The 12,695-nt window shown below is 51.7% G+C and overlaps 4 protein-coding genes across 4 annotated transcripts; 2 read left to right on the forward strand and 2 right to left on the reverse strand.

The window, feature by feature from the left end:
- Window positions 1–243: 243 nt before the first annotated feature.
- DST1 (transcription elongation factor DST1) lies at window positions 244–1,155 on the forward strand (the record flags this gene model as incomplete). The annotated part of the gene is made up of 1 exon (XM_041681289.1): window positions 244–1,155. One exon carries the CDS (start codon window positions 244–246, stop codon window positions 1,153–1,155), a length of 912 nt encoding a protein of 303 aa, XP_041537765.1.
- A 254-nt stretch (window positions 1,156–1,409) lies between these two features.
- AKAW2_11046S (uncharacterized protein) lies at window positions 1,410–1,916 on the forward strand (the record flags this gene model as incomplete). The annotated part of the gene is made up of 1 exon (XM_041681300.1): window positions 1,410–1,916. One exon carries the CDS (start codon window positions 1,410–1,412, stop codon window positions 1,914–1,916), a length of 507 nt encoding a protein of 168 aa, XP_041537766.1.
- A 71-nt stretch (window positions 1,917–1,987) lies between these two features.
- AKAW2_11047A (putative pectin methylesterase) lies at window positions 1,988–3,237 on the reverse strand (the record flags this gene model as incomplete). Its single annotated transcript, XM_041681311.1, has 2 exons — window positions 1,988–2,542; window positions 2,593–3,237. The coding sequence occupies 2 exons, from the start codon at window positions 3,235–3,237 to the stop codon at window positions 1,988–1,990; spliced, it is 1,200 nt and encodes a 399-aa protein (XP_041537767.1).
- Window positions 3,238–6,228: 2,991 nt separating this feature from the next.
- On the reverse strand, window positions 6,229–8,918 carry AKAW2_11048A (uncharacterized protein; the record flags this gene model as incomplete). The annotated part of the gene is made up of 2 exons (XM_041681322.1): window positions 6,229–8,580; window positions 8,640–8,918. The coding sequence occupies 2 exons, from the start codon at window positions 8,916–8,918 to the stop codon at window positions 6,229–6,231; spliced, it is 2,631 nt and encodes an 876-aa protein (XP_041537768.1).
- Window positions 8,919–12,695: the final 3,777 nt, after the last annotated feature.

Genomic DNA, 12,695 nt, shown 5'->3' on the forward strand with positions numbered 1-12,695 from the left:
CGCCGGTCAACTATATACTTGCCAGCGAATTTGCACGTGCACTGTCCCACACGTACAACTGTCCCGACTCCACCCCTGCTTGAGTTTGTTCCTGCGTACTGTCGCACATACTGTTACTCGCTATCGCAACACATGTCGCTTATGCCCACGATCGCATAAACATCATACTGATCGTCATAGGCGCTATAAGCTCTATATAATCGATATCTATCTCTTCACCTATACTCTCATCATATATCCATCATGTCTATGGACGCCAAAGAAATCGAGCTCCGGGCCAAGGCCATGACCAAGGCCGCCTCCTCCAACGAACCTCCCTCTACCATCATACCTCTGCTCAAGCAGCTGCAACAAGGGGTGAAAGCCACCGAGGACCTGCTGCGATCCACCCGTGTCGGTATCGCCGTCAACAAACTCAAACAACACAAATCTCCCGAAGTCGCCCGTCTCGCGAGCGAAATCGTCTCCAAGTGGCGCCATGAAGTGAACAAGCAAAAGGCCGGGGCCTCCCCCGGCGCCAGCCAACGGTCGAGCAGCTCTCCCCATCCGAAAACCAACGGCACCCCCTCCGGCGGTGCGACTCCCTCCGATAAGGCCTCGAAGCTCTCAGTGCCTCCCGACAAGCGTACCTGGAAGGCCGATGGCGTGGACACCAACCAGACCGGCAACAGAATTCGCGATAGCTGCATCGGCTTGATGTACGATGGGCTGTGTCTCAACTCGGTTGAACCCCCACGCACAGTTCTGTCCAAGGCGTCGGCCGTCGAAGCGGCGGCCTTTAGCGACCTCGGACCGGAAACGAAGGAACAATACCGCACGAAGATCCGCAGTCTCTACCAGAACCTGAAGAACAAATCGAACCCATCACTGCGCGTGCGGGTCCTCAACGGCGACGTGACGCCGGAGCGGTTCGTCCGGATGTCGCACGACGAGCTCCGGTCGGAGGAACAGCAGGAACGCGACCGCAGAATTCAAAAGGAAAACATGGACAAGGCGATGGTGGCACAGGCGGAGCGGAGTATCAGTACAAGCTTGCAATGCGGCAAGTGTGGACAGCGCAAGGTGACATATACAGAAGCGCAGACGCGCAGTGCAGATGAACCGATGACATTGTTTTGTACGTGTATGAACTGCGGCAAGTCATGGAAGCAGTGACCAGTCTGTCAATCGATTCATTATATTCATTCATGTTCCATTTCCTCCATTCAATTTGTATTTTCGATGGTGTTGGGTGTGATAGGCGAGGAGTTGGTTGTCAGGTTCAATCCAGTTTATGTCATGTGTTCATAGATCATACGTCATTCAATACCTTTTTATACCACTACCTACCTACAAGTAAACAACAAACCCAACTCCAACCTACTTACTTCCCCTATCGTCCCATAAAACAAACAACTACACCACAAACAATGCCAAACAGATCCATTCTAAAGTCAACAACCCACACCTTCCTCACCACCCTCACTCAATCCCCCCCACCCCCGCTCTCCACCATCCTCTCCCACTTCACCTCCTCCCCCAGCACCACCCCCCTAATCCACGAAGCCGGCCTCCCCGACCTCGCCCCCTTCCTCGGCCGCGACTTCACCGGCCAAGACGGAGTGAAAGCATACTTCGAGACAATGGGCGCGGCGCTACGCTACGAGGGGATGCGATTCGAGGATGAAACGGATTGGGTGGTTGACGAGGAGAAAGGGTGTATCTGCGTGCGCGGGTGGGCGAGATTCATTGCCAAAGAGACAGAAATGGGATGGGATGAGGGGTTCGTGTATAGGTTGAAGATTGTGCAGGATGGTGGTGGCAGTGATGGGGAGTGGAAAGTGCAAGAGTATCGAGTGTGGGCTGATACGGGGGCGGCGTATTTGGCTATTACGGGGAGGTTAAACAATCTTGTGAAGGGGGACGATGGAAAGTAACTCTACTATCTGTATATACATACATACTTGAGAGATTGATTGATTGATTACAAACTTAGGGATTTGTGAATTCAAGAGGATACAACATCCCAATCAATCCACGCCACATTCCCCTCCCTCCCATCCTCAAATAGAAACACCCTCTTGGGATCCCTATACCTCTCCTCTTCACTGCTACTCAACAATACACTCATCTCACTCTCCTCCCTGCCTGTGAGATTAAACCCCGGGCCATAGGCCCTATACTCCGCCATTAACGTCTCGTTCTTACTCCACCGATCCTCCCAATTGATGTAACCCGATGGCTCGATGCTCCCGTCCTCGTATGTGTTCGCGAAGATGGATCGGTGCAGCGAGTTCCAAGGTCTGCCTAGCGCGCAGGACCCCTGGATTTGCTCTGCGATGGAGGAGTTCGCGGCGTTGATGGTGGAGTCGTGGATGTAGACTCCGTAGTTGTTGCGGACCGTCGTGTTGGTGCCCTTCCAGGCTGTGATGCCGCCGCCGCAGGAGCGGAGGATAATTTGGGAGGATTGGATGAAGAGTGTACCGAAGCCGTACAGGAAGTCGGTTTGGCCCGCGAGGATGGATTTGTACATGTATGCTGACCCGAGTTTGCCGATGTAGATCTGTGAATATGTTAGTTTTCTGGGGGGGTAGGGGGGAGGAGGGGATGTACCGTGTCCTGGTAAGAGTAGAAGCCGCAGTAGTAGAAGCCGCCGTTGGAGCGACTAAAGCTGATAGCGTGCGCTGGACCAGCAGAGTACGGTGCGTAGGTATTGCGGAAGTCAATGTTGTATACGCGGAAGTTGGTATTCCCGAACGGGGTGTCTGCTGGTACTGGGTACCCTGTTGTCCCGGAGCCGGTGAGACTGGCGTCCAGGGTCGGGGCAACGACCATGACGCTGAACCAGACGTTGTCGATGTTGCCGCTGCTGTCGCTGTTGGCGCCGGCGAAGGTGAGGTTGACGGTGTTGCGGGCTGGGTCGGTTAGGGCTGCGCGGTCTGGTTGCTGGCCGAGGAGGGTGATGGGGCCGGCGCGGGTGATGTTGACTTGTTCATTGTAGGAGCCGGAGAGGAGGAGGATGGTTTGGGAGGAGTTGTCGTTGGGGAGGGCGTTGATGGCTGCTTGGAGGGTGGTGAAGTTGGAGATGTCAGGGTGGGCGTTGGTGTTGGAGACGATGATGGTGCCGGGGGGGCATTGGAGAGTTGTTTGGCATTTCTCGCGAGCGGCGGTTGAGAGATGGTTTGAGGATGGAGAAGTTATGGCTGCTGAGGAGGCTAGGATGGCCTGGAGGGCCAGCAGGAGGCCGTGGAGGAGCATTGTAGAAGCAATTGGCTTGGTGGTGTTTGGATTGAACCCTGTTCATTTTGCGGCCGTTTTATATGATCATCAGGGCAATCTGGAAATGCGGGGATAGTCAAGCTTCTGCACGGTGTCAATTACCCCAGACTGGCATTCTAGGATGGCATCACCGTATGATGCATGGTTTGTTTCCCCAGACGGAGGCCGGAGAAATGTGGTGGCGCCGGAGAATTGCGTTCCACCTGTCGGGTTGAGGGATAGGGTTCAGTTGGACTGCAGTTGGTGGAGTGAACTTTCTCTGGGGTTAGATGCATTATTGGGATGATGTTGTCTCCATGTTGGTCGGGGGTATCTTCCACAGTCAGTTAGCGAGTTGTTTGATTTGGTGGTGCTCCGCGGACAGTCATGGTGATCCGATGTCTCATAGACAGGCTATGAAGCCGCACATCTGGTCAAGTGATGTTTAATCCCTCATTCATGCACTGTTCTTGTCCGATGGTGCGGGGAGAGGTATCCTGCGTGGGCTATATCGCGGCTAAGCTTTCTGGAGCTGGTCAGACTTGTCTGTCATGGAGCTTAGTAGTGGACTTGAGCCGATGTAATGTCAACGACATTTCTTCCGAGAGAAATGCTTGGCCTGCAAGTTGCTTTATCATGAATACAGCAGGTCGTATGCATGTTAAGCACGTAAGATAGCTAATCCTTCACCAGAGCTTGCCATCATACCATAGTCTCTAAATAGTTAGAAGACGAGCAATGTCTGAACAGGACAATACTCTCGTCTATAGTTGACTCGGAGCATGCTGACATGCTAGAAGTGCCAGCACCGGGTCAGCCAATACACAGTCAGTTTTCAGCCTTGTATCTGCATAACCGACCATGTCTATCTGGGATAGAAGTCATCAGTTAGTCGATGGTCACCCATATAAGCCACGGTGAACTCGTGTGGCCGCTTGCTCTCAGAACAGGTATCACTGTTCAGTGACAGCTGCCATTATTGTTCCTAAAAGCCAAGCACAAGTTTATCAAGGCTTCGAGTCAGTTCATGCTAGCGAGGTACTTGTGTCATTGCGATGTCTAAGTGTTGCTAGCAGCAATCTCATAACTTGTTCTGTATAAACAACTTCAAGTATGAGTGTACGGGAAGCAGTAGATAGTACCCAGCTTTGACGAGGGAAACTTATGGAGGTCAATAGAGTCAATGTTACTCGGGATACCCAATATGCAGAAGCAACAGCTACTCACCAGCCCAAATTGACAGAGTTATGTGTCCTCTAATCATGATTATCAACCTGAAACGCATTGGTTCAAGCGCATGATAAGACTTAGGCTCGTGGGAGGCGGATACAGAGGTTTGCTGGAAAAAGCCATTTCCCAAATTTGTTGGAAATACTCATGTATTGACTGAAGTGAAAGAAGTCATCCTCACACTGTGCAACTGACATTCATTGCTGCTGAGATCGCCTAGCCTGAGGCACCCAAGTAAAAGCTGAATCACGACCCCGAAATAGACATCACCAACTGGACAACCCCAACCTTAGCAACTAAAGCAGCAATGCACGACAATGCGCATCCCCAACTACATACCTATTCCGGTTGACCCCGGTAATTTTGTTAGTAAGGTAGAGAGGTGCAGGGGTTGAATCCTTCCAGCGGTGATTCTCCTAGCTAACACCGCCTGCCTAATATAGCTAGCCACGCGTTGAAATTGAAGCCCACAAACACGAGAAAGATGATGCATTCTGCTAATTCTTGGTGTTTCAAAGATCAAAGATGCCTTCTACACCTGAACCTACCTCTCCGAAATCAACGAATTCAAAGCGTTTAGATCGTGATGATCGTATCCGTATTCTTACTCTTCGTGATGCTGGTTTTACCTATCAACAAATAGTTGATCAGCTACAGATTAGCTATCGTCAAGTTCAATATACGTGTCAAAATCAACAAGCTACACCTCGAAAAGCAAAAGGCAATACATCAAAGCTCTCAGACGAAGAAGTTGATCGTATTATACAATGGATATCGAGTTCAAAGCGTACGCGTCAGCTGCCATACCATCGTGTTATTAAAGAGCTTGAACTTCCTGTTGGAGTAACAGCTTTGACACGTTCTTTGAAAAAGCGAGGCTATACACGCTGTAAACAGAGTACAACCACCACCACACCAGAGCGCAAGTAAAGCGCACAAACACCATCCGTGCATCACACTATCAATTAATGCATCCATCCATCGGCAAATTACACCTCCCCATCGATACGACGCCAATTAGACCACCATCATCATCTACTAATCTCCCATCGACCTCGGCCTCTTTCGTAAACGTATCCAACAAGCCAGCCGACCAATTAGTCGACGACCGACTCGGCAGGTACAGGCCGACTGATAGGCGCAATACGAGTCTCCTCTCGTCTCACCCGACTCAATAGCTCGGATCCACTCAAGCTCTTTCTCACACGTATGTTCGGTGTCGAGGGCCGAATGCCTGTGAGGTGCGACGCAACTGGCTGTCTGGCTAGCTATCGGCCGGAGTCCGAACGGGCGCAGGTGAAACGGGAACCGAGAATATGGTGAGTGAAGTGGTGCCCCTGACTCCAATTTACCGGGGTCCACTGCAGCCAGAACTTGGTTCGATGGGTGGACCGTGGTGTAGGTCAGGTCAGGGCTGAGGTGGTTCGCTTTGGTTTGGTTCGGCTAAGTGGTCGGCAGTGAGCGCACTTTGATTATTGATTTGGTAAGATTTCAAAGGTTGTGTGGTTGAAATCAGAATTATGATGAAGTAGTTACAGTGGAAGATGTATTAATTGAACCCTTGATTGACTAAATTTACCACTATTAATGACATACATACATGTAAAAAGAAAAGAAATTGACTCTATCAGTAGAGACAAGGTAATAAGGAAAAAAAAGTCTATAATACGGGTAAAAAGGGTAGCCGGGATCCCAGCTCATGCATGTATGCGCAGCAAGTGATATCCAGGTCGGATGGTATTAAGGAGCGCAATCAAGCGTTTACTCATCCTCTTCGACCTCGGCGCGAGCACCCAGCATGTAGCGGCTCTTGCCGTGGGCGTCGACCTCGTGCTCGATGGCCAGCTTGGACAGGTGGCCAAGCAGGTTCTCGATCTTGGTGTCGGCGCGGGAGCGGGTCTTGCGACCAAGGTTGTCAAGGAAGGGGATGCTGGAAAGAAGGTAGTACACCACAGCGATGATGATGGTGACACCAATGGAGTAACCCCAGATGACAACGACGGTGACAATGTCGACATCACCGTTGACGGAGAAGTCGGCACGGTCAACGGGGTGGGTCTGGAGGTAGTCGCCGGAGAGCCAGCCGAAGACACAGAACAGGGTGGAGAGCACATCGACAACGAAGATGGCGCCAACCAGCTGCCAAGAGGGCCAGGTCTTACCACCACGGGTGACGAAGATGAGCCAGTTCTCGGTAAGGGCAACCTCAAGGAAGAGGATTTCCTGGGGAGAACCGAAGTTCTGGATGATACCACCGTTGGTGAGGAAGAGGGAGGCACGGATGATCCAGGTAGCGGCAGCCAGAAGGACACCGAGGATGACGGAGATAACCCAGATCTTAGGCAGCTGCCACTCGACGGGGCGCTGTTCGTAGTGGGCGTTGTCGTAGGCAATGGCGATGGTGGCCAAGTCAGCGAACAGGGCAATGAAGACAATCAGATCGGCACGGATGGTCTCGTCAATGATGATCATGGAGGTGACAAGGTAGACCTCAAGGTGGAGACACAGAGCAATACGGTACTGAATGTAGGCCTTCATACGCTGGAAAATCTGACGGGCGAGCTTGATAGCATCGACGATGGTGGACAGACCGGGGGCAAGGAAGACAATATCGGCGGCAGCCTGGGCAGCCTCAGTGGAACCCTCGACAGCGATACCACAGTCAGCCTTCTTGAGAGAGGGAGCATCGTTGACACCGTCACCAGTCATGGCAGTCAAGTGACCACGCTGCTGGAGCATCTCGACGACCTGGTACTTGTGCTCGGGGAAGACCTCAGCGAAACCGTCAGCCTTCTCAACGAGGTCGTGCTGAGCAGAGCCAGCAAGACCACCGTGGATCAGACGCTCGGAGTCGTAAACCTTGGTAGAGAGAGCAAGCATCTTGCAGGTTTCCTTGGCAATGGCAAGAGCATCACCAGTCAACATCTTGACGGACAGACCAAGGTGCTGGGCCTCAGCGATGGTGTGGGCGGTATCCTCACGAGGGGGGTCGAACATGGGGTACATGCCCAGCAGTTGCCAGGGCTCACCCTCCTTCTGGACGGCAACACCGAGGGAACGGAAACCACGACGAGCGAACTCAGCAGCCTTCTCACGGAACTTGTCGGCCTCCTCCTCAGAGCACTGGGACATGTTGAGGATAGCCTTGGGGGCACCCTTGGCGCAGACGTAGCGGACACCATCGCAGGTACAGATGGTGGTGATACGCTTGGAGACGGGGTCGAAAGGAGTGTACTTCTCGGTGACCCAGTTGCGGGCGAGGATCTCACGGGCCTTGGGGTAGCGACGGAGGGTCATGATGGTGACCTTGTCGATGGGGTCGAGGTTCTTGATGTTGTGGTTGGAGGCAATGGCAGCAACAGCCATCATCCAGTTAACATCAACACCCTCGTTGACGTAGGGCTCACGGATGGAAAGCTGGTTGGCAGTAAGGGTACCAGTCTTGTCAGAGCAGAGAATGTCGACACCAGCAAGGGACTCAATGGCAGTGAGCTTCTGGACGATAGCCTTCTGCTCAGCCAAGTAGGCAGCACCGACAGCGAGGGTGGTGGTAGTGACGACGGGAAGACCGACGGGGACACCAATGATCAGGAGAATCAGGGTGTAGTGGAGCAAGTTGCGGTCCTCGTTCTCGGGAGTAGCGATCTTGAGGTGACGGTAGAAACCACCGATCCAGGCAGCGAGAATCCAGAACATGACAAGGACGAGCAGGGTGGTACCGATGTTGTCCATGACAGCCTTGAAGTGACCCTGGTCCTGGGCACCCTGGACGAGAGCAGCAGTCTTACCGACGAAAGAGTGGCGGGCGGTGGCAGTGACAATAGCGTAGGCCTTACCACGCTTGCAACCAGTGGTGTAGTAGCAAGTGTCAGCCATGTACTTGTCGACAGCGAGAGATTCACCAGTGATGGCGGACTGGTCAACGGCAACAAGGGAGACACCGGCACGGGCCTCAATGCCACCATCCTCGTCGTCCTCATCCTCCTTCTCCTTAAGGGTGTCGTCACCAACGGTGGCGAGGTACTCCTTGTAGGTCTCGAAGTTCTCGGGCTTGTCGTAGTCACAGATCAGGCGAATATCGGCGGGAACGACGGTACCTTCCTCGAGGACGATCTATACAGAAGTAGGTTAGACAGTGCTGTCATAGGTGACAAGATATGGGGTAAACGTACAATATCACCAGTAACCAGTTCACGGGCAAGAATTTCCTGTTCCTGACCATCACGAATGACGATGGCCTTCATAGCAATATCACCCTTGAGGGAAGCGACAACGTCGGCAGCCTGCTTCTCCTGGTACCAACCGACGATAGCGTTAAGCATAAGAATACCAATGATGACACCGAAATCGATCCAGTCACGAAGACCAGCAGCAAGAAGGACAGCCAATTCCATAACTGTAGCATTGTTAGAGGTATCCCAATGTCTTCTCAGAGTCGATTGCCTTACCATAAAGAATAGGACCACGGAAGTAACCAATGAACTGAACAAAGAAGTTGGTCTTCTCGGTGGTCAGCTCGTTCCAGCCGGTACGCTTGCGACGAGCCTCGATGTCGCTGGAGCGCAGACCGGAGCGCATGTCGGTCTCGAGCCACTCATCGGGGCAGACGAAGCCTTCCTCCACGCCATCACCCTTCTTGCCGAAGAGGGAGAAGCCCTTCTTCTTCTTGCCGGCACTCACGCCACCGGCACTAGCAGTCGAACCGCGGCGCTTGTCGGGGGCGGTCGAGATGTAACGGTTCAAAGCGGCATACTCGTCGAGACCAGCACCATCATCAAGTTGAGGGGCGCGAGAATGGTCACCATTCTCCACGTCAGGAGCATAGGAAATCCTCCGCTCCGCCATTGTTGCTACGGCTCACACAGCCTTCGAACCCAACGATATGAGCAGACGCAAACAAAAAATGACGGGAATGGCAAGAGTCGGATAGTCCTATGAAGAAAAGAAGAAGAAGAGAGGGGAGCGAAGGGAGGGAATGTACTCTTTAATATTTGGGGGTGGGCAGCCTTCAATTGCACGGGACCAGACAAACACGTCTGTCTTCTCTAAGCTCCAACGGGCGACCTTCCCTGTGCGTAAGCCCACTTTTTTTTTTTTTTCGCCTTCCTCCATTTTATTATTTTTTGATTTTCCGATTTTCCGATTTTCTTTTTTCTCTCATTTTCTTTTTTACTTCATTTAATTTTCTCCAACTCGGTCTAGTCTTGGCCGGGAGCAGCAGTAGCCACTTGATCGAAAGTTCGCTGTCCCTGGTAAGGTAAGGTTGTGACTGGGACCCGCTTTTTGCCTCCCACGCACACACATTTTTCTGCTTAACCCGACGCATCGCTAGTGCCGAGTGAATTTCAGATGATTATTTATTTTTTGTTTTTCATTTTCCCGCTTCCATTACCTTGTCTGGGTTGCCCAGCCCAGTTTGCCAAGTGGATCCCACCTCCCGGATCGAGCCTAGTCTGGGCCGTGGAAAAACTCTGACTATTCCCAGACGGTCACCCAATGATACGGCATCTTACGCCGTTCGCCTTTACCAGTCAGTCTTGTCTCGATCTCTTACTGAATGGCTTCTTGTTGCTCTGCTCCATGACCGGCAGCGCTGTGCCGAGTTCGCCCCCCCTCTCCCCTCCCTCCTCCACTCTCGCTCGTTCCCCTACCGTAAATCCTGGGGAGAACAAGAAGGATGAGGACTCCCCGTACGCACCCGATACACTGGTCGGGAGGAGCTTGTCTCTATTTCCTCGGAGCTCACTATGGATCTGAGGTATGCTACTGGTAAGATACGGGTACGAGAGCCGACAGAGGACGGCTCTGTCGGCCTTTCGGCCAGCCCAGGGCGCTCTCTTTTTCCACTTGGGTAAATAATTCCTTACCGTACGGACTGTACCGTGTGAATGGCCTTTTTGCCGCGTGCGGGTGGTGGCCCTCGTTAATTTTCCTGATCCTTTCCCTACTCTCGCTCTCTTTACTATGCGCGATTTTTTCTCGTCGCCTTTTGACCCTCGCAATTGATGAGAGTAATAGTAATAACCCATCCCAATCATGCTATTGCTTGTTGGTAAGTCAATCGGCATTGTCTGGCCGAGACCAACAGAAAAGAAACCAAAAAAAATAAAGGGTAGATAGAAGGAGACAGAAAGAAAGGGACACATACATACATACATAACACACATACACACTATCAGACCCTCTATGTGTTAATCATTGGCATATTCCTTCTGTGTACTCCGTAGCACCTGGCGCACAGCGATGACATCGGACTTCATAGTTTCAGTAGTTCCCTTGCAGAAAAGAAATGATCGTTGCCCTTCTTCTTTTCTTCTGCCCACAAGAGGGATGGAAGGGACATGATCTGAGGAAAACCAAGGCCCGCTACAGACGAGACATACATACACTATCTAACTAGTACCTAGTTAACTAACTTACCAACTAAAGAGATGAATCAGCGTCTCTCTTTTACTTGCTGCGAAATACTCCGATCGTGAAGCGCTGGAATGACTGGTTTCCCTGTGCCACAGAGTAGCAGAGCCAGGGCCGTCCTACCCGATCTTGGAACCACGAGCTGAGCCAAACGGGAACGCAAGGGGCGAGTTCCAAGAACTTGGATGATACCATTTCCGGCCATGCAGGGTCAAAACAATTCAGCTAGATAGATAGTCTACTCTTACACCCTACGATTGACTTCGTTTTCTTCGATTCTTTCGATTCTTTCTTCAGTCTACGGAATTAACTGACATCATCGTCGCATGTCGTAGGTGGCCGTGGTCGGTGCTGTCAGACGATCCGTTTTGAGTTCCCATTCCTGGTGCCGATTGACCGTGTCTCGGGGAAGGAGGGGACACACCAGGAAATGAAGAGTAAGTAAAATGATGATGAATTCATGGTGGTGATGATCGTGCCGACTCGGGAACTGACTCCATTGCCCGCCCGGTGCGCGGCCCCGTAGAAGGTTAGTAGGAAAGTAAGTGGAAGTAGGTATCTAGGTCAGAATGAGCCGTACACACTACACAGAAAGTAAACAGCTGCCCCTTCCCTTATCCAAATTCAGAATTATGTCATCAGGATTATTTCTCCTGTGCGATCATTTGTTATCGGTGGGATGGATGGATGAATGGATGGGATGATTTGATTGCCATCCCATAATAATAATTATTATTACCATGCAATTACCATTGCGAATCGCACCCTTCGTTATCTTCCGCCTACGCACTTCCCGAGTTTGTCCCCACGCGCCTCGCTGTGGCCCCCCCTTCCTTCTCTTCCTCTCTCGCTCAGTCTCTCTCTGTCCCTCTCAAATTAGCATCGCTACTATTATGATGATGATTGTTTCTCACAATCTCGCACTAATGCCAACCTGGAGTCGATCGTCCACCATTTTCCAACCATCCCATCCTGTGAGCGTGTGACGACGGGGGAGGGGAGTGGAAGGTGTGCTGCTCTCCACCCTCCTTATTTACGGCGCGCCAATCCCATGCATCTAGCCCTGATTGAGTTTCATCCGATTTCCTCTCGTGGGGAGCCATGGGCTCCATCGGAGAGCGTCATTTTTGTCTGACTGGTTGACGTCGGGATGCGACTCCGCCGGCTAGGTACTCGGGACTCCAGTCTGGGATTATTTGCTCCCATTGTTGCTGGGGGACCCGTATCATTGGTCTGGTCTTGCTATCAAGTGAGTAAGATTACTTACCTTACTCTCGGCCCTGCTATCGTCGCATTATTGATTAGCCAAGTCTGGCAGCAGCAGTAGCAGCAGTAATAATGAAATGAGCGCAGCAATATAGTTTCATGATACAACAATAGTAGCCATAATAGCCTCGTCTGGGCATTGGTCGTTTTCGTATATACGGTGACTTCATCTGTGGCCAAGGCTGATCGCATACCATACCGAAACCCCAGTTCCAGATGGTCTCCGCAGATAACCCTGCTGCTGCTGCTGCTTCTGCTGCCGCTGCCGCCGCCGCCCATTGTACAGAGCACGTTGCGACATTTTTCTAATCTTGCTCGATTCGATTTCGATTTCGATTTTCGATTTTCGATTTTTTCCTGGGCGTTTTTTCTACGACGCCATCTGGTTGACAGGTTGGCTTGGAAGGATGTGGGAAGCATGCATGCATGGCCACGACCCCAGCGAACCAAGATTTTTACATCGTTTTCCCTTCCAGATGGATGCAACTGGCTGCGTCTATCATTTTAACCTTACCAGCCAGCCCAATTTTCTCCCTCCTCCTTCTACC

This window comes from Aspergillus luchuensis, chromosome 1, assembly GCF_016861625.1.
Source record: "Aspergillus luchuensis IFO 4308 DNA, chromosome 1, nearly complete sequence".
Classification (NCBI taxonomy): domain Eukaryota; kingdom Fungi; phylum Ascomycota; class Eurotiomycetes; order Eurotiales; family Aspergillaceae; genus Aspergillus; species Aspergillus luchuensis.